General features: G+C 39.6%; 1 protein-coding gene across 3 annotated transcripts in view; it reads right to left on the reverse strand.

The window, feature by feature from the left end:
* Positions 1-24,784, reverse strand: part of DIAPH3 (diaphanous related formin 3) — a 503,888-nt gene that overhangs the window by 476,974 nt on the left and 2,130 nt on the right. For 2 of the 3 annotated variants that reach the window (XM_053216210.1, XM_053216209.1), the window contains exon 2: positions 175-207. The exons of the other annotated variant lie outside the window; for it this stretch is intronic. In XM_053216210.1, coding sequence (XP_053072185.1) covers positions 175-207 — 33 coding nt within the window. The remainder of the gene's footprint in view (positions 1-174; positions 208-24,784) is intronic. 3 annotated transcript variants of the gene reach the window in all.

A 24,784-nucleotide genomic window follows, 5' to 3' on the forward strand; every position in this document is an offset into this window, starting at 1 on the left:
CAAAAACTGTCATGCATTTTACCAATTCTGCCTCTTATTTTAGCACTATAAAAAACAGTTGGTTTCCAAAACATGCAGATTTTTAGCAGTTTCAAAGGTGTTAGCCCAGCACGCCATCAACATTACATGGTTAGTTAAGATTCACAACAAAAGAAGTGTTGAGTATAACCTTACCATATCATCCGTCAGTGTCCTAATATTTAAATGCTGCAAATGAAAGAAACCAATCATATCAGTAATTTATAACAGCTTTTATTTTAGTTAATAGAATACGTTTAAAAATTCTACAATGCTAAGTTGAATGTAATTAAACTACTGACAGTCCAATAAAAATGAATTATACAGCGTTTTAATCACTTTCTCAAGAAGATGGACAAAAGGTACCCTGAATGTGGTAGTTTCAAACATTTCCTAAGATTTCTTAGACTTGCAGACCTCACAAAGTAGAAACTTAACTGTGGCACAATAAATCCATTTTCCTGAAAAACAGTATTAGTTACCATTAAGTATATGGACTTAGAACACAATGGATATGGAGACTTAAATGTGAAAAAAAAATCTGAATCATAAGACAGTGAAACTTTAAATGTACCATTAGCATGCAGCATAGTAGATAATGAAGTACTTTGCTGGCTTAATTAACTTAAACAATTCTAGTAACGAGGAGAGTACTGGAATGACTATTTGCATCTCTAACATCAGTTTGATTTATCACCAGCGGTGACAGTAGACACTTTTCAATTTCATTGCTAGCTTCTTTGAGAACCCTTTTGCTGATTTCCCTGCTAGACAAACATAAGGCCACTTTAGAAAGTGAATAAATTAGTTTCTTACAAAGTGGTTCAAAAGAAAAAGCAGTTAGGTTGGGGGGAGGCAGGGGAAGACCAAAAATCTAACTTTTCTAAATTCCGGAGTCAGGCAAGATTTTGTATTCAAGTAGCTAGAATCCATTTTCAATTCTCCCTCATCTTATTCGGTAGCAGTGGACCTTTTAAAAGGGCAGAGAAAGGGTCAAGTGCATTCCTAAAGAGATCAGATTTTGGAAGTATAGAAAAACACGTGTTAGCATTCATCATATAACAGCCTGAGTGGCACTAGTTAAATTCAACGTTGACACAATGAAATTTGTCATTCTGGAATGACAGAATGGAATTCCAGTTTGTATACTGGAATACACCTGTATGCTCATCAGTCTAGCTCAGTGAGGATCCAGATTAAAAAGGGGGTACAGAGCAAATCACTATCCCAGATTCTCTTCTCTTTGACTAAGACATTCCTTCCAAGGGCAGAGGATACACTAATGGGAGGGGCCCAAAATCAGCTTTGTGTATAACAAAGCTGAATAACTGACCATACTACTAGCCACACCACCAGGCTCTAGCCTAAATTCCTTGTTACACTGGGAAGGAAGGGATGGGAATGAATTAATAGATTTAGTATTTAATTCTGGGTTAGAATTTGCCTTTAGTATTACCTTTGGCCCCTGAAAATAACAAGCAAGCACACAAGTCCTTAAGAGTAGGAGTAATCCTGGGCAGAACTATAAAATTTCTGAGGCACTGGGAGCCACAGTCTCATCCCAGAGACCATTACTAGAATTAAACTCCAGTCCACATGGCTCTCAAGTTAGCAAAGAAAGCAGCCGTGGAAAGGCTGGGTAGGATACTGTTCCCTCTAACTGCCTGCTACATGTGTGCTTTCCTGCCAATTTCCTGTCAACAGAGATTTCCCGCCCACTGAATGTGGTTAACCACATCTCTATTCTTCAGAGATACCACCCCAATCACAAGGCACATCTCACCTGAAAGGGGTCATTTTGAGTTCCTCTCACAAGACAAGAGGAATGCAGTCAACTACCAACACAATAGCATCCTGGGTAGCCTAATGCTTAAAAAATAAGGCCAAAGAGAAAGGTTCCAGCTGAAATCCTATTCAGAAAAGTACACCACAGTCAAGAGAAAACACCTTCCTACACCAATGAAATATTCCCAAATACCAGTTTGACTTGCCTGAGGAATATGCTATAAAAGCCATGCCAAGAGAATGAAAATAGACAATTTTAAGAGAAATATGAGCAGATCCCATGTAAGATTCATGGTCTAAAGACTGCATAAAAGCTATGGAAAGTACAGCACCATACAGGAAAAGCAGAGGATGTAGGTTACAGGATGCAAAATACAGGAGATGTAAATAGCCAAAAACACTATTTTTTGCATAACATCAAAGGCCTAAAGCTGCACAGCCTTTTAGAGTTGAACTCATAATTTTCAGAATAGAACAGTCATCCTTGTGTAGGAACAATACACATAAGATCCACTTTTTTTTTTTTTGTCTTAACTTTTTTATATCCTTGAACTCTCTCACTGAGGATCTAGTTTTTTGGTTTTTGGTTGTTGTTTTTGTTTTGTTTTGTTTTGTTTTTGAGAGAGAGAGAAAGAGAGAGAAAGCAGGGTAGAGGGGCAGAGAACAAGAAAGAATCTTAAGCGAGCTCCTCCATCCTCAGCACGCAGCCCAACACAGGGCTCAATCCCATGATCCTGGGATCATGACCTGAGCCAAAATCAAGAGTTGGACACAATCGACTGAGCCACCCAGGCACGCCAGGATCTAGCTTCTAAAAGGACTCAGTCTGTGAAATTCTTTAAAAACTATGGAGGCACATATATAAGTTCAGTTACTATCTATATTATACATAACCTTTCACAAGAAAAAAACGTGTGATGAATTACTACAGAATTATAATTCAGAGGTAACTTACAAGGAAAAGGAAGAAACTCAAAGGGATCCAAGTGCAGGAAGTTTAACAGTCAGAGAGAAAGGCAAGAAGGTAAGGTCAAGTTCATTATTCCTTCTCCTCTGGAAAACACTTGCCTATCGATTCTCACCACTATCCACACCAGGATCCAAAGAAGCCAGTAGGGCAGGACCTGTGTCAAGGACCATGTCAAGAACCCATGACAGGGCTGCAGAGTGACTAACAGTAAACAGCTAGAAAACGGATCAAAAAATTTTGGTTTCTATATCCAAACAGTGAAGCCAGAATAAGTTTCACTTCAAGACTGAGCTTTCAGAAAATAGAAATTACATATTTGTTTGCATGCATACAAACTGAAAGAGACTACTAAAGACTTGTTAGTATTTAAAATTTTTAATAGATCTAAGCATGAGTAACTTCCCCTAAAAACTGAAATGCCCAATCCCAGTCTACTTCAAACAGAACTGAAAGTAGAAATTAACACTAAAGTCTTATTTTAACAATGTGAAGTTATTAGCAAGTGGCACCCTTTTGTAGGATGCGTGAAAGTTATTATTAATTCAAGTTTACTGTGAAGTGGATGTCATGTCAAGGCCCTGCCTGTTTAGATGACACACTTCTCAAAAGTGGAAGGGGTAGGGAGAGAGGAAATGATGGACATAACACCCTCAGATAATTCTGTGGGGTTTCAGCCTTCGTATAGTAGATAAAAAACGACAAGGTGACATCCATACTCAAAAACAGTAAAGAACTTTATTATAAAAAGTTATTATTTTTATACTGCTACTTGAGGTACTATTTATATGTCTGGTTGGCCGCGACCCTTAAAAAATGCAGTATTTGCTTTATAGCTACCAGCAATGCTCTTTACTCATTCTTCTGGTTGCGGAAAACAAGAACTATACCCATCAATCCGGCTCAAGAGTAGCATTTGAAGATATCCATACCAAGAAGGAAGTGGAAACATAAAATGGACTATTAAATGGAGTAGCATTTGAAGATATCCATACCAAGAAGGAAGTGGAAACATAAAATGGACTATTAAATGGAGGCAAATAGGAACACTTTTACCTACACACACACACACACACACACACACACACACACACACACACAAATTGAAACCATACCGTCTCAGACATATTAAAACATTCATACCTAATGCGATTTTGTGACTTTGTGACCTTTAGTCACAGCATCTGGTCAATGATTGTATAGGTATTGTTAATGCTTTGCAGCATGGATAAAATCAAACTGGTGATAATACCAAAATAGTTCTAGACACAGAACCATTAGTAATTGGTTAAGGTGTGGTATTAAAGCGCATCAGAGCTCCCTTCCCAAGACAAAAACCTCATTTTTCTTCCTACATTGTTCAATTTAATTCTATTTTCTCCCTAAAAAGTAAGGAACGGCTCATATAGATAGGCAATAATGTTTTCTGCTAATGACAGTTCCTAAGATGAATGGTCAAGAGGATCACTCTGGAATTGAAAAGAAAAAGTCTTTATAGTTTTGTTTTTTTTTTTGGATCCTATGTTCTTTTCAAGAAAAAAAAAAAAAGGTAGAAACACAGAACGTAGGTTGCTGTATTCACATTTAAGCAAGGCATCAAAACCTTTATTGAAGACCTTACATGCTGCCAAAAAATAGATCTAGAGCTTTCAAAGCACTCTGTGAAATGCTGTAAATATCAAGGGGTGTGAAGGAATGGTCCTTCCCCCAACCAACTTAGTTTACAAGGAAGTAACAAAGACACCAGATCAACTGTGTAATACAAAACAACATACAAACCCAAGGTCCACATACAGTTTAAAAAAGGTTCCAAGCTGTAGCTTGAGACTTTTAGCAAATTTTATATTTTCATTGGTTAGCACATCGGAACTAGCTGGGAGCAAAGGATCTGTCCATTCATGTCATTAGGTACAGCCACCACCAACTGTCAAGTTAACAAGCACTAATCACTGTCAAAGCCAAGTACATGCTAATCTTTAAAAATAATTTTTAGCTGTTGCAATCTAATTTAATTTACATCCTTTAACTAGGTCATTATGAGTAGCCACTAACAAGAAGAACACCTCTAAGAGCAAAGCCTCTGAATGCACTTGACTCAGACCCAATTTTCATAAACTAGACCCTCTAAGCCACCTAGTTTCCAGCTTGTTAGTGTGCACTAGAAACACACCAAGATTTTCTTTGTAAAAGATGACAAGGTCTCAGCTTCTCAAGATTCTGATTCAGCAGGTCTACGGTGGGGCTTAGGAACCCACACGCTTAAGGGGCCCGAGGGCAATGCTGTAGCCCTCCCAGGACCATGTGAGAAACCCTACTCCACACCCCGCCAGCCATGAAACACTTCCTCAGCCTGCACCCATTCGAATCTCGGGACATGCAGCTCACTTTAAAACCGGTGTCCCTGAAACAAGCTAAATGAAGGGTACAGCTAAGAAGTACAAGAAATTTTCAAAGTGAGAAACCCTAAGCTGGTACAATTGGGACAGGTTTTACTGCCATGTAGTGACAGGCACCAATTAGTACTGCTGTAAGAGAATTCAACACTCCATGGTGTGCAGGATGAATTATTACATCATTTATTCAAAGGCTTAGTTTATCTCTAAAGCTACAATAATTCACCCTCACAAGCATAGATTTAGTGAAGTATCAAAGCTTGCTCATTAGATCAACCATGACATGACACTATCTGCTTGTCAAAATAAGACACAACAAAGTTAGACCCAAAAGGAAAAAAGGATTAGTCTTCTTTTAATCGTAAGGTGCGGATAAGGTTATGGTAAAGCATTGCTCACACCTGTTTCAAATTCCAGAATCTTCCTTCCCACCAACACCTACTTTATCCTAACGGCATTTCTGGTCCACACACCTTTGTTTGTTTTAATGTCAATGCCAATTGTAAAGACCGCAGAAATGTAAAGCATTATTACTAACCATGACACTAACCACACCTACAGAGCCTAAGGTTCATTTCCCAGGCAACTACACAACATACCTAGATATGACAAGATTCAAGGGCTTCAAAAATAATACTGAAGCTTCATAGCACCGAGGACAAGGGTAGAGCTGGCTCTTTGATAATGTCAAGAAAAGCTTTTAAGTTGACTGGCTCTTCATGTGGTCATATTTTTAGACTAAGGTGGAGACAAGTGAGAGATGTTAGGAACAGGTGAGAATGAGTAAGAGCTCTCCAGCTTCTTTTATTCTGTTCATCTATTCAAAACCATAACCCTGCCTACCTCAGAAAGACACACACCTGGCCATTGTCCCAGGCTTCTCTCATCCACCCAAGATTCCAACCTCCCTTCTCCATAATTCCTTCTTTGGGAAAGCAGAATCATGGAGGAACATTAGCTTTCGGGAGGAGACATCATTCAACCATCCACAGAAGTGAAAAAAAATCATTTCTAAGACAAGTTTTCAAAAAGGATCAAAAGGCAGCAACAGAACTGCTAGAAAACCACCACCTCTCTAGAAAAACCAATTAAATTGTTACGTGGCCCTCTCTCCTAGAGGACACATCACAGGGGCAGGGCACCTAACAAACCTTTTTTTTATTCTAACAGAACTCCAATGTTCTTTTTCCTTCAATAAATTCCTTCAACATGGAGGTAAAATTAAAGGGAAACCAGAATGGCTAATTCTAGTAAAAGAGTTTTAATACTTATTTTAAGATGTTTTCTTCAGCTGTTCAAGTTCTTGTCACCTCTACTACCAGCTCAAAACGTCCTCTGCAGCAGGTCCAGGAACAAACAATTCAAATACCTGAACCTCTCTACAAGTAGATTTAGTCCTAGGACACCAGAATTGAAGACCTTTTTCATCATCTGGAGAAGGCTAGAAAGTATTTCAAATATTCGCTGTAGGAAGAGTGAAAATGGTCCCAGAGCTTCCAGAATTACCTTGAAGCTTATTCAAACTACTGGGCTATTTCTAGGCATGATTCAGTCTCCTAGAGGTCTTGTCCAAGGCACAAATGTAGAGTGAATATTCCTGGAGCTAATACACCACCTTGCAAGGAGGATTTTGTTTTACATTCTGGTATCACCACAAGGAAATTAAATTTGGTTGAACCTTTTTAGAGAACAATTTGGTGACACAAACCCTATGTTCACATTACTTAAACTAGAATTACTAGGTTTTATTACTAAATTAATTACATCTAGAATCTAGAGTTAGGAAATAAAACCAGAGGTTTATACACAAATACTTACCTACAGAGTTTATCTTAAATAGCTAAAATCATAATCAACCTAAAACTTCCCAGAATATGGGAAAGACTAAATAACTACAGTCCTGCCATACGGACTATAATGACACGTGAAAATGCTTACAATATAATGTTACATGAAAAACAAAAGTCGCATTTAAAATTGCCTATCTGTGGGGCACCTGGGTGACTTAGTTGGTTGAGCACCTGACTCTTGGATTCAGTTCAGGTCAAGATCTCACGGTTCGTGGGTTCAAGCTCCCCAACAGGCTCCACACTAATAGCACAGAGCCTGCTTTGGATTCTCTCTCCCTTTGACCCTCCCTGCTCTCACTCTAAATAAATAAATAGATAGATAAAAACAGAATTGCATGTGATATAATTCCATTAACATTCTTATAGAAAAATATAAATCAGGAACCATTTTTATTTTAATATAACCAGATTGTGGGGTTTGGAGCAATTTCCGCCCCCCCCCCCCACATTTTCCTGTATTTTCCCAGTTGTCTAGAATAGGCTTATTTATTTTATGATGACAAAAGCTTTTTACTTTAGTATGGACAGTACTTTTCACATCAAGCAGAAAATATAGATAAGTTCCTTTTCAAATAATAATGTAGTAAAAAAAGAAAATCTAAAAAACCTAATGCCATAAACACAGACTTTGTTAGGCTAGGAGTTTTTTTTAATGCATATTTTCAAATATGTCAGAATACATTAAGGGCATTATTCATTTGTTTTGTAATTCACGTATATAAATTAACCAATCTCAAAAAGCTCCTTGGTCTCGTGAATTATTGATGTTGTCACCTGCTAGAGACTTAATTCCAAGAAAAATATACGAATCACTACATCACAAGCACAAATCCTTTTGACACAAATTCAATTTCTGTGGCAATAATATATTGACTTAGCTTTATTTTTCTATTTTATGACACTTATTAATGGCAGAGATAAAAGAAATCTATCATTTTTCTTTATTGTAAATGTAAATGATCTCATGCTATGTTGAGAATGTTAAGGTAAATACCACTCACCTGATAACTTTTTAATGCAAATGCGGACAGGATACCAAAATAAAATAGAACTTAAGATTTTAAGTGAAACCTAATCTCATACGCCTAACTTTCCTACTGCACGATTAGACTGCCAACATGTGCAAGACACTACGTGGAACATAAAGAGGACTCAGTCCCTGGCTTTAGAAGCTTAAAGCCAAAAAAAGCAGCAAGACGATAACCACAATACAAGCCGCTGAGAGAGGTGTTCAGTGGTGACTGGAAGGAAAGGCAGTCTGTACTTGGTAATTATACAGCTTAAATACATGCTATTAACATGCAAACATAGGCACGTTCAGAGACTAAGGTCAAATAAATCTTCAGCCATGATTCAGGTAAAACTTGTAACGCAAAAAATTACTTTTCTTTCAGCATAACGGATTCCTAAGGCGTTCATTCAACAAATGCTTATTAAACATTACTGTGTTCTTGGCAAGAGGGTACACTAGTTAAGAAAACAAGGATTCCTGTCCTAAAGGAACTTTCCTTCTATTGAGGAAGAGACGGTAATAACAATAAGTAAGTTACAGAAGGTGTTAAAAGGTAACACTTGTTAGGCCAACATGAAAAGCAGTGCAAGGCAGGAGGGAGGGTTTGCAGGTTGGGGGAGCCAGGGCTTGCATAGGCCTGAGAAAGTGGCGTTGGAGCGGAGCTGAAAGTGGACTAAGGAGATAGCGATGTGGACCCGGAGGAAAGAATTCAGAGAAGAAGAGCAGCCCTCTAGAAGGAGCACGTCTAGAGTGCTCAAGCAACACAGAACCAGCATAGCTACAGCCTCTGACTCTTATATACTGCCTTGCGTTATCCAGGCAGAAGCTAACAGCCAGGATCCTAGAAGCAAACCCACCTGGATTGTAATCCAGCTCAGATACTGATCAGCTGTGTGACCCTGGGCGCTTCAACTCCCTAAGCCTCAGTTTCCTTATCTGTACCAGGAGAATAGGAAGCATCTGTCCTTCTAGGCTTGTTAAGAGCCTTCACTGAAAGGCTACATCAAGTACACAATGCGCTATACCTGGTGGTGAGGAGGCTTTAATAAATGTTAGTCCCCTTCCTTCCCACTAACACCCCCACCAGCGTCATCTTGGTTTAGGTCTCCATCATTCCAACTCAAGGCCACATCCAATAGTCTCCTCCCTCTGGGCCCTGAAATCATCCTCTAATCCACTTAAATCCATTTATAACTGACATAAATGTGTGTGTGTCCCCTCCCCAAACTGGGCACGGGCTCCTGAGTGCAGGGATTTTTTATCACGGTCATTTCACCAGCAGGTCTATTTGCCGGTGTTAGTCATACTGAGCCATTCACTTTTCAGTTGTGGAGGCCTCTCACGTGTTGTCATTTCGCTTTGGGGCTGAGAACTCAAGCAGTGGCAGCTTCCCAATGTCATGTCCAGAGCCAGCATGTTGCCTGGGCCTCAGGACACTAACAGCTAGATGGGATGAATGAGATGTGAGGTCAGCAGCCACACCGAGTAGGTATGGCACAGATAAACCTATAGTAAAGGTGGGTCACCCTTCATTATCATCAGGAAACAACGAACCCACACCTTTCTCCATCCAAAGCTCTTTTGTTTACAATTCCTTTGGGTCAATGATCATTGTTTGCAGTTTGTGTTCATGTCTTTCATTTTTTTTTTTTTTAACGTGCAGGGACCTTTTTTCTCTCATCTTTGAACCTCTAGACCTAGTACAGGAAACATTTTAGGTCGGTTTTCAACCCGACTACAAAAGAGAATCACCTGAAGAGAATCACCTCAAGAGTTTTTGTTTTCTTTTCCTGAGTAATATTCCAAACCAATTGAATCAGAATACCCAAAGGCAGGGCCTGTGGTAAGTAGCTGTAAAGCTCCCCCAGGTGACTTTAATGTGCAACCAGGGTTAAAAACCACTAACTTGGGCAAACTCTTCTGAGCTCAGTCTTCTGGTGCCAAGACTATCATCAAGGAGTCTCCAAAGACACACAGGTGTAGATATGGTAGATACTTGTGGGTTTCTCTGCCTCATGCACAGCATCCCTTCTCTATGTCGCAGGAGTAGACATTGTTCTTTGTGAGCCGGCCCTGACCACAGATGTGAGCAGAGCTCAACACTTAAATCCAGGTGCAGCCAATCAAATCCTCACTCTATGAGAAAACTGGATTGGGGATTCAGAGGTGAGAATGAGGATCTGTCCCTGCATGAGCCAAGAGCATGTATACCTGGAATTGTGAGGCTCTGAGCCTGGCTGTGTGGAGACCAAAGCAGCAGAAGTCGTGCCCTGCAGAGATACAACAATGAAACAAATGCCTAGTGAGAAGCAAACTAAAGCTGTATGACTCCAGGAAAGAGAGAATGAGAGAAACTGCCAGCTTTCAGTCCTAGGGTTCAAATCCTTGTGAGGACCAGCTACACTTACGGTGCTTCACCCAAGAATATACCCCTCTGTATCTTTACAACTGCCCTTTCCAATTCCAAGCTAGACATTGCATAGGGTTCTGTTTCATTAAGCCAAAAAAAAAAAAAAAAAAAAAAAGGCTTTAACTGAGAACCCAGGACTCCCTAAGAACCCCATATAATATAGCCCACCCAATCATTACTACCACCACTGACTGAGCACTCTTCAAAATTATCAATACACCCTCAGGGGTTGTAATTATGGGGATAATTAGCCACTATCCCCATCTTGGAGATCAGAAAATTAGGAGTTACAGAAGTAATTTGCCAGAGTGAAATGTGGCCGGGCTGGAAATGGAACCTTGGTCACGATGACTCCAAAACCCAGACTCGATCCCCATCCCTTTTCTCAGTACCCCCCCACCCTGGCCGCAACAACAGGACAGCTGCTGGTATCAGCTCGAGGGAGGAGGGCTTGACGTGGAAATGAAGCAGTTTCTGAAGCACAGATAGTTAAAAATGAAATGTGAACAAGAAAAATGAGCATAAAAATTCCAAGTGGATGATTATTAAGTGTTATAACACCAACAACAAAATGCTATCTTAAAAGTTCAGGTGGATGATGGACTCCTGGTTGGCTCGGTCGGTTGGGCGTCAGACTTCAGCTCGGGTCATGATCTCACAGCTCATGAGTTCGAGCCCCACGTCGGGCTCTGTGCTGACAGCTCAGAGCCTGGAGCCTGCTTCGGATTCTGTGTCTCCCTCTCTCGCTGCCCCTAACCCACTCGCATTCTGTCTCTGTCTCTCTCAAAAATAAACATTAAAAAAAAATTTTTTTTTAAAGTTCAGGTGGATGAGTATAAGGAGCTGAGAGCAAGGGACTGTAGTTTCTGTAAACTGACTAACACGAACAAGAATGTCTATTTTGTGAGGGAGTTTCCCCCTTTAGGTCCTAAAGTTGCTCTCTGAAGTGTATAATAGAGATTGAGTGAATAGGGTTTTTTTTTTATTATTATTATTTCTAACACGTAGAATTTAAGCCGTAGGATGTACTACAAGCCTTATAAACCATGCCCTCCCAATTCAGACTAAAACATAAACCACAAAAATATCCACATCCAAAAAAAAAAAAAAAAACAGATCCACATCAAAAATTACACGGCAATAGCTAATCAAAGAAAATTAAGGGTTTTTTTTAATGTTTATTTGCTTGAGAGAGAAAGAGTGAGCAGGGGAAGGGGAAAGAGAGAGAGAGAGGGAGGGAGGGAGAGAGGGAGAGAGGGAGAGAGAGAGAGAGAGAGAGAGAGAAAATCTCAAGCAGACTCCCCACTCAGTGTAGAGTCTGATGGGGTTGGGGGGGGAAGCTCGATCCCACGAACCACTAGATCATGACCTGAGCCAATCTCAAGAGTTGGATGCTTTACTGACTGAGTCACCCAGGTGCCCCAGAATATTAGGTTTTTTTAATTACTGATGAAGTTTGAGCTCTTTATAATAACTAAATCACCACTAAGTTTTCTTGCATTAATTTGATTACTACTTTTTGTACTATTCTCTAAATTGTTTTGTCAATGAAAATGAGTCCAAAGGATGATTTTCATATTACAAAGTTAACTTCTGAAAAACAAAAAAAGAGCACATTCCCACTGTCACATGCAGTCCTAGTGTTATGCATAAAAGGTAGGTCATTTTACATTTCTTTTAGAAATATTAACCAAGCTGAATCTAGTTAGCATCTAAGCTAACCAGACAATATGCTACACCTGTCACAGAAAGACCTATAAAACACAGCACCTGCCCTGAAGGAGGATACAATCCAGTTGGCTGTAGAGAAAAAAAATAAATAAATAAAGAGCCTGAGTCACTTATTTCCCCTTTCTGGTAATTCAGAAAATAATTTCACAAAAGCAACTGTCCTACAAGGGCTACACGTACTAAAATACACAGGTTCCTCATCTTAATGCTTTTCTTTGCACTTATCCAAAGGCATCTAGAAAGGTAAATCCTTGAATGGTACAGAGCAGCCCAATACAGCACCAAAATTTGCACTGTCATATCACCACACAGTGAAATTCCAGCACACAGCATTCTATGTCACAAGTTAGAGTTTGAACACACCAATTTCTGCAGGCAAGCCACAAGCTCAAGCAACTACAGCCTAAACTGCCCTTGGCAATCTTCTAGCAGTGCCAAAATTCAACACCCTCTACCAAGAGCCCAAGGATATTTGTAAAGAACTTCTAAAAGTACATCATTTCATGACAATAATCCCATAATTCAAGCACACCAATAAAACAAGTCAACAAGGATTATGGGGAAGTCCTCAGTTGATAGCCAGAGCCATGAGAAGGCACCCAATGATCCTAACAACTTAGTGCAAATTATCAAGGACTGCAGATCTTGCAAAGGTGTGAAGGTAACCCTCCCCTATTTTTCTCTTCTGTTTGAAATATAATTGACATGTAACGTGTCAATGTAAGGTGTACGAAGTGTTGATTTCATACACTTAAATATTGCAATGATTACTGCTGTGGCGTTAGCTAATACCTTTATCACAGCACATAATTGTCACTTATTTTTTGTACTGAAAACATTTAAGATGCAGTCTCTTAGCAATTTGGGGGTATATAATATAGTATTGTTGACTATAATCACTAAACGGTGCATTAAAGATCTAGAACTTACGTTTTACTTGGAAATTTGTAGTCTTTAACCTCTCCCCAATTCCCCCATCCTTCCCAATTCCTGGCCCCTGGTAACCACCATTCTTCTTTCTGTTTGTACAAGTTTGGCTTTTTTAGAGGCTACATTGTAAGTGTTATCATAGACTGTCTTTCTCTTTCCAGCTTATCTCCCTAAGCGTAATGTCATCAAAGTCCATCCATGCTGTCACAAAAAGTAGGTTTTCCTTCTTTCTCATGGCTGAAAAATATTCCAGTGTGTGTGTATACATATACTGCATCTTCTTTTATCCATTCATTTGTTGACACTTAGATTGCTTCCATATCTTGGTTATCGTGAATAATGCTACCATAAACATGGGAGTGAAGATATCTCTTTGAGATCTTGATTTCATTTCCTTTGGATATATATCCTGTAGGACTGCTGAATTATACAGTCCTATTTACAATTTGTTGAGGAGTCTCCACAATGTTTTCCATCGTGGCGGCTCCAATTCACAGTCCCCACAACAGGGCACAAGGGTTCCCTCTACATCCTCACCAACACTTGTTATCTCGTCTTCTTGATGACAACCATTCTATCAGGTGTGACCTCACACCTGTTTCTGTCATTGCTGATGTTGTTTTGCTCATAAACTTTTCACTAATGGTGGCATCAGAGGCTATGAAAGTACATCATCTTTGCAGAATGAGATGTGCATGTTATCCAACAGGAATAACTCGTCACATCACTGTAGGCAGTCTGACTTATAGGAGAAGACGCTGAAGACCACAGGCAGACCCTTTAAAATGAATGTAGGTCAAAGTTTTGTCATTGGCCACTAGCTTACACATGGCTAGTTAATTCAAATTAAACCAAATTAAAAAGTCAGCTCATAGAGCTAGTGACTAGCAAACTGGACATAGCAGAACAGAATATTTATATCATCAAAGAAAGTTCTGAAAAACACTGATCTAAGTAGTAGTAAAAGCTAAAGAAATGGACAAGATCATGCTGAAAGGAGGTATAAAATGGAAGATGATGATCTGAGACAGTACCTGAGAACACCAATTTAAAAGGGTGCAAAGGGAACACCTGGGTGGCTCAGTTGGTTAAGCGTCCAACTCTTGACTTAGGCTTAGGTCATGATCTCACAGTTCGTGGGATTGAGCCCCACACTGGGCTCTGCACTGAGAGTGGAGCCTACTTGGGACTCTCTCTCTCCCTATCTCTCTGCCCCTCGCCTGACTGTGTGCTTGCTCTCCCTCGCTCTCTCTCTCAAAAATAAACATTAAAAAAAATGAAAATAAAAGGGTGCAAGGAGTGATGAGCAAAGATCAGAAGAGACAGATAATCAGCATTATCAGTGCTAATAGTGTGAAGAAGATGAAGTTTGAAAAATCAGCCACCAAGTTGGCAATTGTCGATCTGCCAAAGCAATTTTAGTGGAATGAACAGAAGCAAAGGCAAGGTTGAGAAACCAATGGAAGGTGGCTTCCTTCCTCAATGAGCGCTCTCCACCCTTTGCCAATGCCATCATAATAGTAGAAAAAGGTAAGGGCTGTTTAGTACTTATGTGTTAACCCCCATTCTAACACACTGAATCATCATATCTAATATATAACGTAGGTACTAATGTTCCCATTTTATAGATGAAGAAACAAACAGAGAAAAACACAGTAATTTTCCAAGGTCACACGGCTATCAAATACAGAGCCAGGATTCAAATTCAGGTGAATTTCAGAGCCTGAGTCCTTCAAGATTACACAAAATGGACTCCTCAATAACACTTCCCACCCATTGGTTCACACTTCTCTTCATACCAGACTGAATATTAGCCTTTTAAAGTCAAGGAATAAATTGTAACTACCTGTGCCATACGGTATAAAGAACACTCAAATATTTACTGAACAAATGAAAAGAACTAATTGACAGAATTTGGCAACAAGGGAAGGAAGCAGAGCATCGATCGTATTCAGCAGGGGAAAAGAGGTCAAGGGAAAGTTGGAGAGGGAGGCTGTTTGGTTTTGCTTCTGCTTTTTCTTTTATAATGGAAGACACTGGAACATTCTTAGAGAATGCAACCTCTAAGGAGTGAAACATACCTAATGGAACAGGACTGGGGGCAAGAACGGTGGTAAAGGGATTAACCTTGAACAGGAACACAGACATTTCTTCTGTGGATATTGGAGGGGAGAGGAGGAAGAGTTGCAGATATAAAAGATTACAGGTGCAGACAGCAGGAAATTGAGCAAGTTCAAGTAAAATGTCCTTTATTTTATCTCTGAAAAGGGTGTCAAGGTGAGTGCTAAGAGTCAGGGGTAACCATCTCTAAGATCTTTTAAGGGAATGCTGTGGAATGTTCCCGTGTGGATACAAGTGGGTATTTTACACACACACACAGAATATCATTAAAGGATACAAAAGAAAATAATAGAAGTCACCGTGGCCTCTGTACGGGAAAAAGCTGAATTGGTCGCCTGGGATGTAAGGAAGTCTCAGTGAATCTCACTCTGTAATCTTAAATTCGTGGGCTTTTTAAGAAGTGCACACACTACTTTTTCAGTTTAAAAAAAAACTATTTACAACAAAAAAAGGATCAGGCCCATAGTGAAGGGAAAGAGAGTGATAATGGTTTAGCATAAAAGTCAAGAGAAATGGAAAAGAAGGTAACCAAAGAGCTAGTTCAAAGCCAGGACTCTGGAGTTAGACTGTGTGTGCCGATATCCACGGCTCCCTATTCCCAGCTGTGGCACCTCAGGAAAGTCCCCAGAGCCCTCCTCCTGTGCCTCAGTTCCATCAGGTCCAACACAAGGGTGCTGAGAGTGCCCACTTCAAAGCAGTGAATTAGGATTAAGTGATTAAAATCGTGCCCAGCCCACTGTGAGAGCTGAATAAATGTAGCTATTGTGATGATGATGATTATTGAGCAGCTTTCAGGACCCAGCTAATCAACGGGGCCCAGAGACACTGAATGTTAGGGAATCAGTTCACATAGCTGGGAAGGTTTCCACCCTGATGCAGCGGCCCAGTGAAGACACAGAGAGCCTGTCAGGTTGCTCTAGGCTTGGAGATCTGAGGCACAGAAGAAGGAAGTCAGAGGTCTTATTATTTATTTACATTCTACCCTACCTGGGCTTTGAGGAGGCAAGGAATGTGAAGGCATCCTAGTTCAAAAGGAGGTCCAGGGTTACTTTTACGGAGTGTGGCTACAGTGTGGAGCAAATGTCAGCGGGAAGCTGACAGAGAAAGAAAGAGAGGCAAGGTCATGGGGCTGGAGATCTAGATGAAACAGAAAGGGGGTGGGGGGGATATGTCCAGGACCCAAACCTCCTGGTGTGTTCCCCACCACAATTAAGGTCAAGTTGGGTCTCTGGACACAAAGCAGGTGTCCAACAGGAGCGTAGGGCAAAAGGGAGGTGAGAAGCTAAAAAGAATGGTCAAAATGCTGCTGATAACTGACATCCTGTCACATGCCCTTCAAAATGACCAGCCCTAGAGAATTCAGTCCTACAGATGAGATTCCCCTACTTTGGTATCTGAGAAAAAAATCAAAAGAGTAAAACTCATAATAGCTGTCATGTATTAACTGCTAGGCACTGTGCCCAAACTACTGTAACACGCATTACCTCAAGCAATCCTTACAACAATCTGTAAGTGGACATACTGTCATCATCTAATCCATTTCACAGATAGGAAAACTGAGGCACAGAAGTTAATTAATTTGCCCAAGGATACACAGCCATATTTGAATCCATTGAATCCATCCTGAGCCCTTTTTACCACCATAGGGCTCTAAAGCCACATTGCCAGGCCCCCAAAGGAGCCCAAATTGGCAGGCCCAGTTCTCCAGTGACCCAGATTTGTTTCTGGTAACCTTTACATGCCCTTGCCCACCACCACTGAAATCTTTTATAAAAAGAAATAGACACTTAGAGTATATCAATAACATTTCAGTTTGAGTTAATCATGACTAGATTAATAAACCAGGTGGTGTAAGGTTACAAGAGTAGTTCTGCATAGATTTCCAATTAGCAAAGCATCACAAACCTACTGGAGTAAGCTCAAGCCTATGCCGAGCATTACAGAGAGGAAGAGTGACTTCCAAAAGCTCACAAACACATGCATAAAGTAAATGAAAGCAGGTTCAAGATAACATATCAATAACAGCAAAATAATACCCTCAGAAGAGAGGCTGACTGAAGTTAGAGCATGGTGCTAATTGGAGACCATCACCTTCTACGAAGAGATGAAACTGTCACATTGAATTTCTGATTGCAGATTAAGTGCATTGTTTTTCATGTTCATTTCTCAGACTGTCAAATTTTTCATTAGAAATGAATTGTAATTGTCCTTATAAATTGCATTCTACCCAAGGATTTGATCCACAAAACAGTTTAATACTACAGTACAGTCCATAATTAATGTCACCAATTCGTAAATCCTAGTTAAAAACTGAATGCTGCATAGTTTCATTTTAGGATGCCCAAATAAACAACCCACCTCAGAAAAATGCAGCAATTACAGGATAAACTCCCACATCCTGGGAAGATACTTTATAATAAAATAAGCCTTATAAATGCACTATTATGGATCTTACAATTAGACTAATCCATGTATCTTACTAAGAGTTTCAAGAAATTCTACATCATAACTCCAAAAGAAGCATGTATTTTTCTTTTTTAACTTCCAGAATAACCTAGAATTAGCAATAATATCCTTGGAGAGTTGAACAGGTATTTAGCCATCTTTAACCCATGAAGGTCCCTCATGAAATAAACAAAAAGCCCTGTAAGCCCTTTACCTCAAGAAAATAAAGAGCAAAGATTACAAGGAGATATTGATAGGAAGGGAGAAAACAGACATTTTAATAGGATTTATACAGTTTCATTTCTGAAGCTTATTGGAGAGTACATCATGTTCTATATACCTCTTTTGTATGATTTTATATATATATATTATTATATGAATATATACTGTATTGTAATATTGTATTGTATTGTAATATATTGTATTATTGTATGACTACATATATATATTATTGAGGGTAAACATTTCCTTTGAAGTTAAAATATACATATATGTGTATATATATATATATATATATATATTTTTTTTTACCCTCAATAAATTATTAAGAAGTAAACTGTTTTGGGGCACCTGGGTGGCTCAGTCAGTTAAGCATCCGACTTTGGCTCAGTCATGATCTCAGGGTTCATGAGTTGGAGCCTGCATCAGGCTTTTTGCTGACAGCAGGGATCCAGCTTTGGATCCTCTGTCCCCCTCTCTCTGCCCCTCCCCCGCTTGTGTGCTCTCTGTCTCACACATGCGCGCGCTCTCTCTCTCTCTCTCTCTGAAAAATAAACATCTAAAAAAAGAGAAGTAAACTGTTATGAAGCATATTGTAAACATCCTTCACAACTGATAAACATTTACTAGTTACTTCTAGCTCATCACTAGTGAAAAACTAAAGGTACAAAAACCTTGGCCTGGTTCAAGTACTCTAACTTCTTGACTTACGTCAGCTCTTGGATTCCTCAAGCCAAGGTCTACAGTTCTCTTCACAGACTCTCCAGGTCCATTAGGCTTTTTAAATTTTGTATTTTTCCAAGATTATCTTAAACATTTGAAGTGAAAGAAGCATAATCTGGACAATCTGAATGGCCACTCTACGACCATGCTCCTTCCACCAGGCACTTCTGGTATCCACACTGCTATGTGTGTGTACTACCAGAGGGCATTAGAAGAAGCCAAACGACATCAATCATGCTACACAGGTGTTCACAATCTCCCCTACATAGGAGGAATTAAGTTGTCTATAACTCCAAAATGACACTATTCAAGGAACCACATACTTAGAGCTATGGCAAGTTAAATTTCAAGAGAAAAACGAATATAGATGCTGGTGGTCTTGGGTGCGATTCTTTCTGCCCTGTTTCAACAGTTTCATACAACTTACTACAAAATATGTACATATGGCTATATTTTTTTTAGATTTATATTTTTTTTTTTATCATAAACAAGTTTTAAGAGTTCACCATTTCACTCAGAGCCTCAAGTTAAGATCTTGTGAAAGAGACAGTGATGTCAGATGACAGGTCTCTACCCAGCGTGGGGCTGAGTCTTTGGATTTATCACTGTACTTTGCTTCCTCAGCCTCTGGGATTCCATTTCCATCCAAGACTCTAGCAGGCAAAAGCGAAAACAGCAAGCCATACACATATCTTTCCACTATTAAATCCAACACTGATGACTTAATTTCAGCGAAACATCATCAATCACATTAAATTAATGTTGTTGTTCATTTGAATTTTATTGGTTTTATAGTTTTGTTTTTGGTTTTATATGTAAATCTGTTTGAGTTTTATAGTTGTAAAAGCGCCATAAGCATAAGGAGTTATATTTTTAGTTTTATATCTATACATATATAAGCAACATTATTTTTATTATCGTTCAAGTCCACACTGGAGTAGCACAAGGATTTTTTTCTAAGTTTGAGGTTGTTTCCTTCGTAGGTTTCTTTTCTAAGTTTCATCTGCACGCAGATGTCAGAGTTTCATGATCCGCATTTTACACATAAAACCATAACCCCCTCCCCTCCGAAAGCTTCAGCAATTTGCTCTGACCATTCAGCCATCACAATCAGAAGTCTGCATCAACCCGAATGGCACCTGGCATGCAGGGATAAGAACTGAGAAAGGGACGACTCCGCCTCCACCACACTATGAGGAAAAAGCCTGACCCCGTTAGGAGTTTCCAGCATAGGAAAGTAATTCAAATATCCAGCGTAATATCCCCAACGCCCTACGATCTAGAAAAAGATTGTACTACTGCTAGTACTACTAACGATGACAGCAGCAACAATCCTATAAATGGCAAATATTTACGTAGCAGTTACAATGAACCAGGTACTATTCTAGGTCCATCACGCAGTAACCTTTAATCTTCCCAACAATCCCATTTTGCACCTGAGGCGACAGAGGCATGGAGGGAAGTAACTTGCCCAAGTAATGCATCATATAGCTAGGATTCAAACTCTAAAAGCGGTCCGGGTCCCTGCTCATAAATGCTATTCACGGTGCCTTTTCAATAAAAAGCTGTACAAAAGGATAGCAGTGGATCTTTTTGAAGAATCAAATCTATGGCAAGCATTTCCGAACAGTTTTCATTAATTAGCTAGTAACTGAAATATTCCAGCACCAAAACTTAACTTATTGAAACTCTCAAATCCTCCCCTAAGTTAATAACGATTATTTGATTTGCTATTTGAGAAAATTACTCCCGACGGGAAGGTATTTCAATGCCACCCTGCTGCTACTGCGAGAAAAGTTACCTTTGTAGATCCTGTTCAAAGAAAGCTCATGCTTTGATCCTTAATATCCCATGAAGTAAAAGGTTACGCTTAATCTATATTTTATAGACCTAAAAGTCAAATTAGTTTCTGGGATAAACAAGCAGAGTGTGACAGTAAGCATATTCTGTGGCGTTCACGACATGCCTAGCTTGGAGGATACTATGTGCTGAGTTAAAGACAATTACATTCGGATAATACATAGCAGTTTTGTCTTGTATTATTCTGCAAGCATAAACAAGTTATACACATGTTAATTTACATTCTATATAAAAAGCCAATTTTAAATCCAATTTATAAGGCAATAAATATATAAAGATTCTAGGACACAGCAATAAAGTTATGCCATAAAGTAGAGTTAATTCACGACAACAATAATAAAAGCATGACAAATTTTAGCATTCTACCAACTGCACAAAGGTGTTTCAGGTAACATCTGTTCAGAAGCAATTGCTACAAGACAGACTAGATGAGATGCAAGGTTTCACAGTGTAATAAATGTATGTCAGTTTGCTTGCTTCGTAATTAAAGACATGAGTCTTTGAAAAAAAGCAATTAAGCCTTGCTCTAAATCTGAGACAATTATCCCTACTCCCACCCCTTTTTACCCACAAAAAAAAAAAAAAAAAAAAAAAAAAGATCCAGAGTGATCCAGAAGTAATAACTACCATATATCATCTATTTTCAGCAGCTAAACATACTCCCAAAAGCCACTTTATATATTTTGGTAGCTTTTGATAAATTATATATTAACCAACAGAGAAAACTTCTTTTCCTCTGTCAGGAAAAAAACAAAAGTCTGGGACAATTCAGGCAATTTACTTAAAAGACTGGCCTGAAGAAAATAAATGATCTTACCTTATGAAGGTTTCAGTGTCAGATGGGTTAGTTGGAATTTTGACAGAACACTCAAGTGCCCAAATAAGAACGCTGCCTCCAATTCTTGACAATTTAACTCTAATGCAACTGAAAGTATCACTTTAACTGAGGACACAATGAAGAAATAAATTCAAAAGGCACACAAAAATAATTCCACATTTTTCTCAGCTTTCTAGCAACTTCGAAAATGAGGCAGCAGAACAAGTTGGAATCAAGTTCTAGCTGCTGTTCCAGAGGACCAAACTGTTATCGTATATCCCCCCAAATCACGGTCCAAAAGAAAATGTTACCAAAAGGAAGACATTTAGGTGAATCTGACAGTTCTCCTGAAATACACATGGATGAACTGGTAAACCAAACCTTTTAACATGGTCACCCTCATAACTACGCCTGTTGTGTTCATTTCCTGCGGCTGCCAAAACAAATTCCTACAAACTTAATGGCTCAGAACAAAAATCTATTCTCTCAGTGCTGGAAGCCTGAAGTCAGAAATCAGTTTCACTGGGCTCCAACCAAGGTGTTAGCAGTACCGCTCTCCCTCGGAAGCTCTAGAGGAAACCAGTTCTGTTCTTCTTCTGGTTTCTTAGGGCTGACAGCATTCTTTGGCTTGTGGCTGCACCACTAACCTCTGCCTTTGAGTCACATCACATTCTCCTCTTCTGTAGTCAAATTTCCCCCTGCCTCCCTCTTACAAGGACACCTATGTTTGTTTGCATGTAGGGCCCAGCCCAGTAATCCAGAGTAATCTCCCCATTTTAAAACCCTTAATTTAAAAATCTTTTTGTTGCAATGGCAGGCAACATTCACAGGTTTCAGGGATTAAGACCTGGTTATCTTCTATGGGGGGTGGGGGGGGGGTCATTTTTCAGCCTGCCACAGCTGCCTCCAAATGAACCCAAAGCCAAGAGGTGGCCATGCACTAATCCCATCATGCCTACTCCAATTTCAGTTGCCCCTCCTCCAATAGTTCTCTCACTGGATTCCTCCTGCCACCTCACAACCTGCCTGTGATCAGGAAATCACTAATTCTGTACTCATTAAAGGTATTACTATTTTTAATGGCTCTTGAGTGAGACAAGTAGTAAAGGTTAAAATTCCCAACAGCACAGAAGAGCAATACAGGACAGTGACTAAGAATGTAGGAGACAGCTTGCCAAGGTTCAAATCCTGTCCTCAGCAACAGGCAGTTGTGTGACCTAAGGCAATTCAACCTCTGTATTTTGCTTTTTCCATCCAGCAAACAAGACTAATAATACCACATACCTCATAGGGTTGTTGTAAGGGTTAAAGGAGTTGATATACATATATATGGTGCATATATACACACACACACACACACACACACACACACACATATGGTACCTAGAACAGAGCTTCGTTCATTTATTAAAGTAACTGTTATTAGTAATGATGTCCAAAATGGTAGACACATATATATTACTGAACAGGGTGAAATATCTCTCACAACCAAAATTGAAGGTACAATAATGACATAATTAAACAATAATGAACAATCTGTTCAATGGAAAGTATAAGATTAGATGCAAGATTTACACCAAAGTCTGTGACAACTTTTAAAGGATATTCCTAATTAAAAAGAAGAGTCACTCTGCCAACTGGGACCACCAAACATACAGGCCTCCTGTCAAAACATTGACCCATGGCTTCTCCGGAAGCCACACATCCTGCTCTCAACACAGATATGGGGGCCACCACCTTGTGCACTGTGTGTTCGTAAGAGTAGGACTGAAGTGCCCAGCGTCAAGTAGGGCAACTGTTTTGTTCTGTTCTACAAGGGAAACAGGACTCAGGCTCAGGTACTATGAGTGTGACCTACGGCAGGACAAAACTTCATGATCCTACTGAACTCTATCTACCTTCGCAAAGCCTTCATCCAGGTACCTGCCTTGGCCTGCCAATCTCCTATGGTTTCATCCTGTCCCCGGTTACTAGCCTCAGCATCTCAATACTCACTGCTTGCCATATTTTCTACTGAAATCAAGTCGGTTAGTTCACAAGCAGCCCCAAAGTAGTGGATTTCTTGTGTGGCCAAACTGTCCTACACTCACAACAGAAGAATTTCTGTTTACACAGATCTATGGGGAGAAATTCTATACTACAAACTTGTATACACAAGGCAACAGTACCTTGAGACTCGCGACTAAACACACAGTAGGAAACAAGGACTGGTCTGCTTTCCCCGGGCTTAAAGTAAACCAAGATTGCAGTGGGCCCCAGAGCTCATGCCTTCCAACCCAAGAACAGAGCAAGTGGCCAATTTACCACTCAGTTCTACTACCAGCTTGCAGCTTTGTGGAATGTGCTAAACACCTATATTATCGCCTTTCCTGTCGTATCACCAAACTCTGTTGCTTGTTCCAGTCAAAAGCAGCTGCCCCCAACAACTCAAGCAAAAGCCAAGAAGTGCCTTGACATCTAGTAGTACAGCAAACTGAACTACAGAACAGTCACTTGTAGAGGCATTGCTAAGATCTCATGAGGAAGGGATGGTCTCCATCCTCAAAACAAGAGTTACTAGGGTGAGACTGAGAACAGGTGTGAAATAGGTTGACTGGGAAGAGCTACTCAGAAGGCAGCCTTCAGCCTGGCATACTGAGACACAGGCCAGGAACAGAGTTAGGGTTGTTAAAGCCCCCTAAGAGTCCTACTTCAGGTAGAGGTGATCCCAAATCAGTGGCACTCTGAGAAAAGCATCGCCCATAATGCTTCTTGGAAGATAGGCTAAGATAAAGCAATGAGCTTACAAGCATGGGAAGAGAGAGTAGTAAGCCATCAGGTGCAATCAATGTAGATAGTCCAAAAAGTGCACATAACAGAACTATCAAATAAAGAATAAAAAGAGTCACGTAGCAAATGACTTTGATCAACACGGCAGTTAGAAGCGCCAGTCCTCACACAGCCAAAAATTCATGTATAACTTGTGACTCCCCAAAAGCTTAACTACCAATAGCCTTCTGTTGACTGGAGGCCTTACTGATAACCAATTAAGGCATATTTCGTATGTTATATACTGTATTCCTAAACAAAGCTAGAGAAAAGAAAATGTTATTAAGAAAATAGTAAGAAAAAACAGATTTACAGTACTGTACTGTAATAAATCCATGCATTAAGTTGACCTGTGCAGTTTAAACCCATGTTGTTCAACAGGCAACTGTAATTGCTAAACTTAAATATTCCAAGCAAGTTAAATATTCCAAGCAAGTTAAATTAAATATCCAAGCAAGTTAAATTAAATATCCAAGCAAGTTAAATATTCCAAGCAAGTTATCTCTGATAACAGCATTAGTGAAATGGAAAATATAGCTAAAGAAACTATAAGTATCTAAATTAGTTTCAGGGATTACAAACAGTCCAAATTACCTCTAAATTAATTATGAAGACATGATTCAAATCAGACTCCTATCTAAAAACAAACACTGGGTGCATCTGGGTGGCTCAGCACAGAGCCTGCTTTGGATCCT

The sequence above is a fragment of the Acinonyx jubatus genome, chromosome A1, assembly GCF_027475565.1.
Source record: "Acinonyx jubatus isolate Ajub_Pintada_27869175 chromosome A1, VMU_Ajub_asm_v1.0, whole genome shotgun sequence".
Lineage (NCBI taxonomy): Eukaryota > Metazoa > Chordata > Mammalia > Carnivora > Felidae > Acinonyx > Acinonyx jubatus.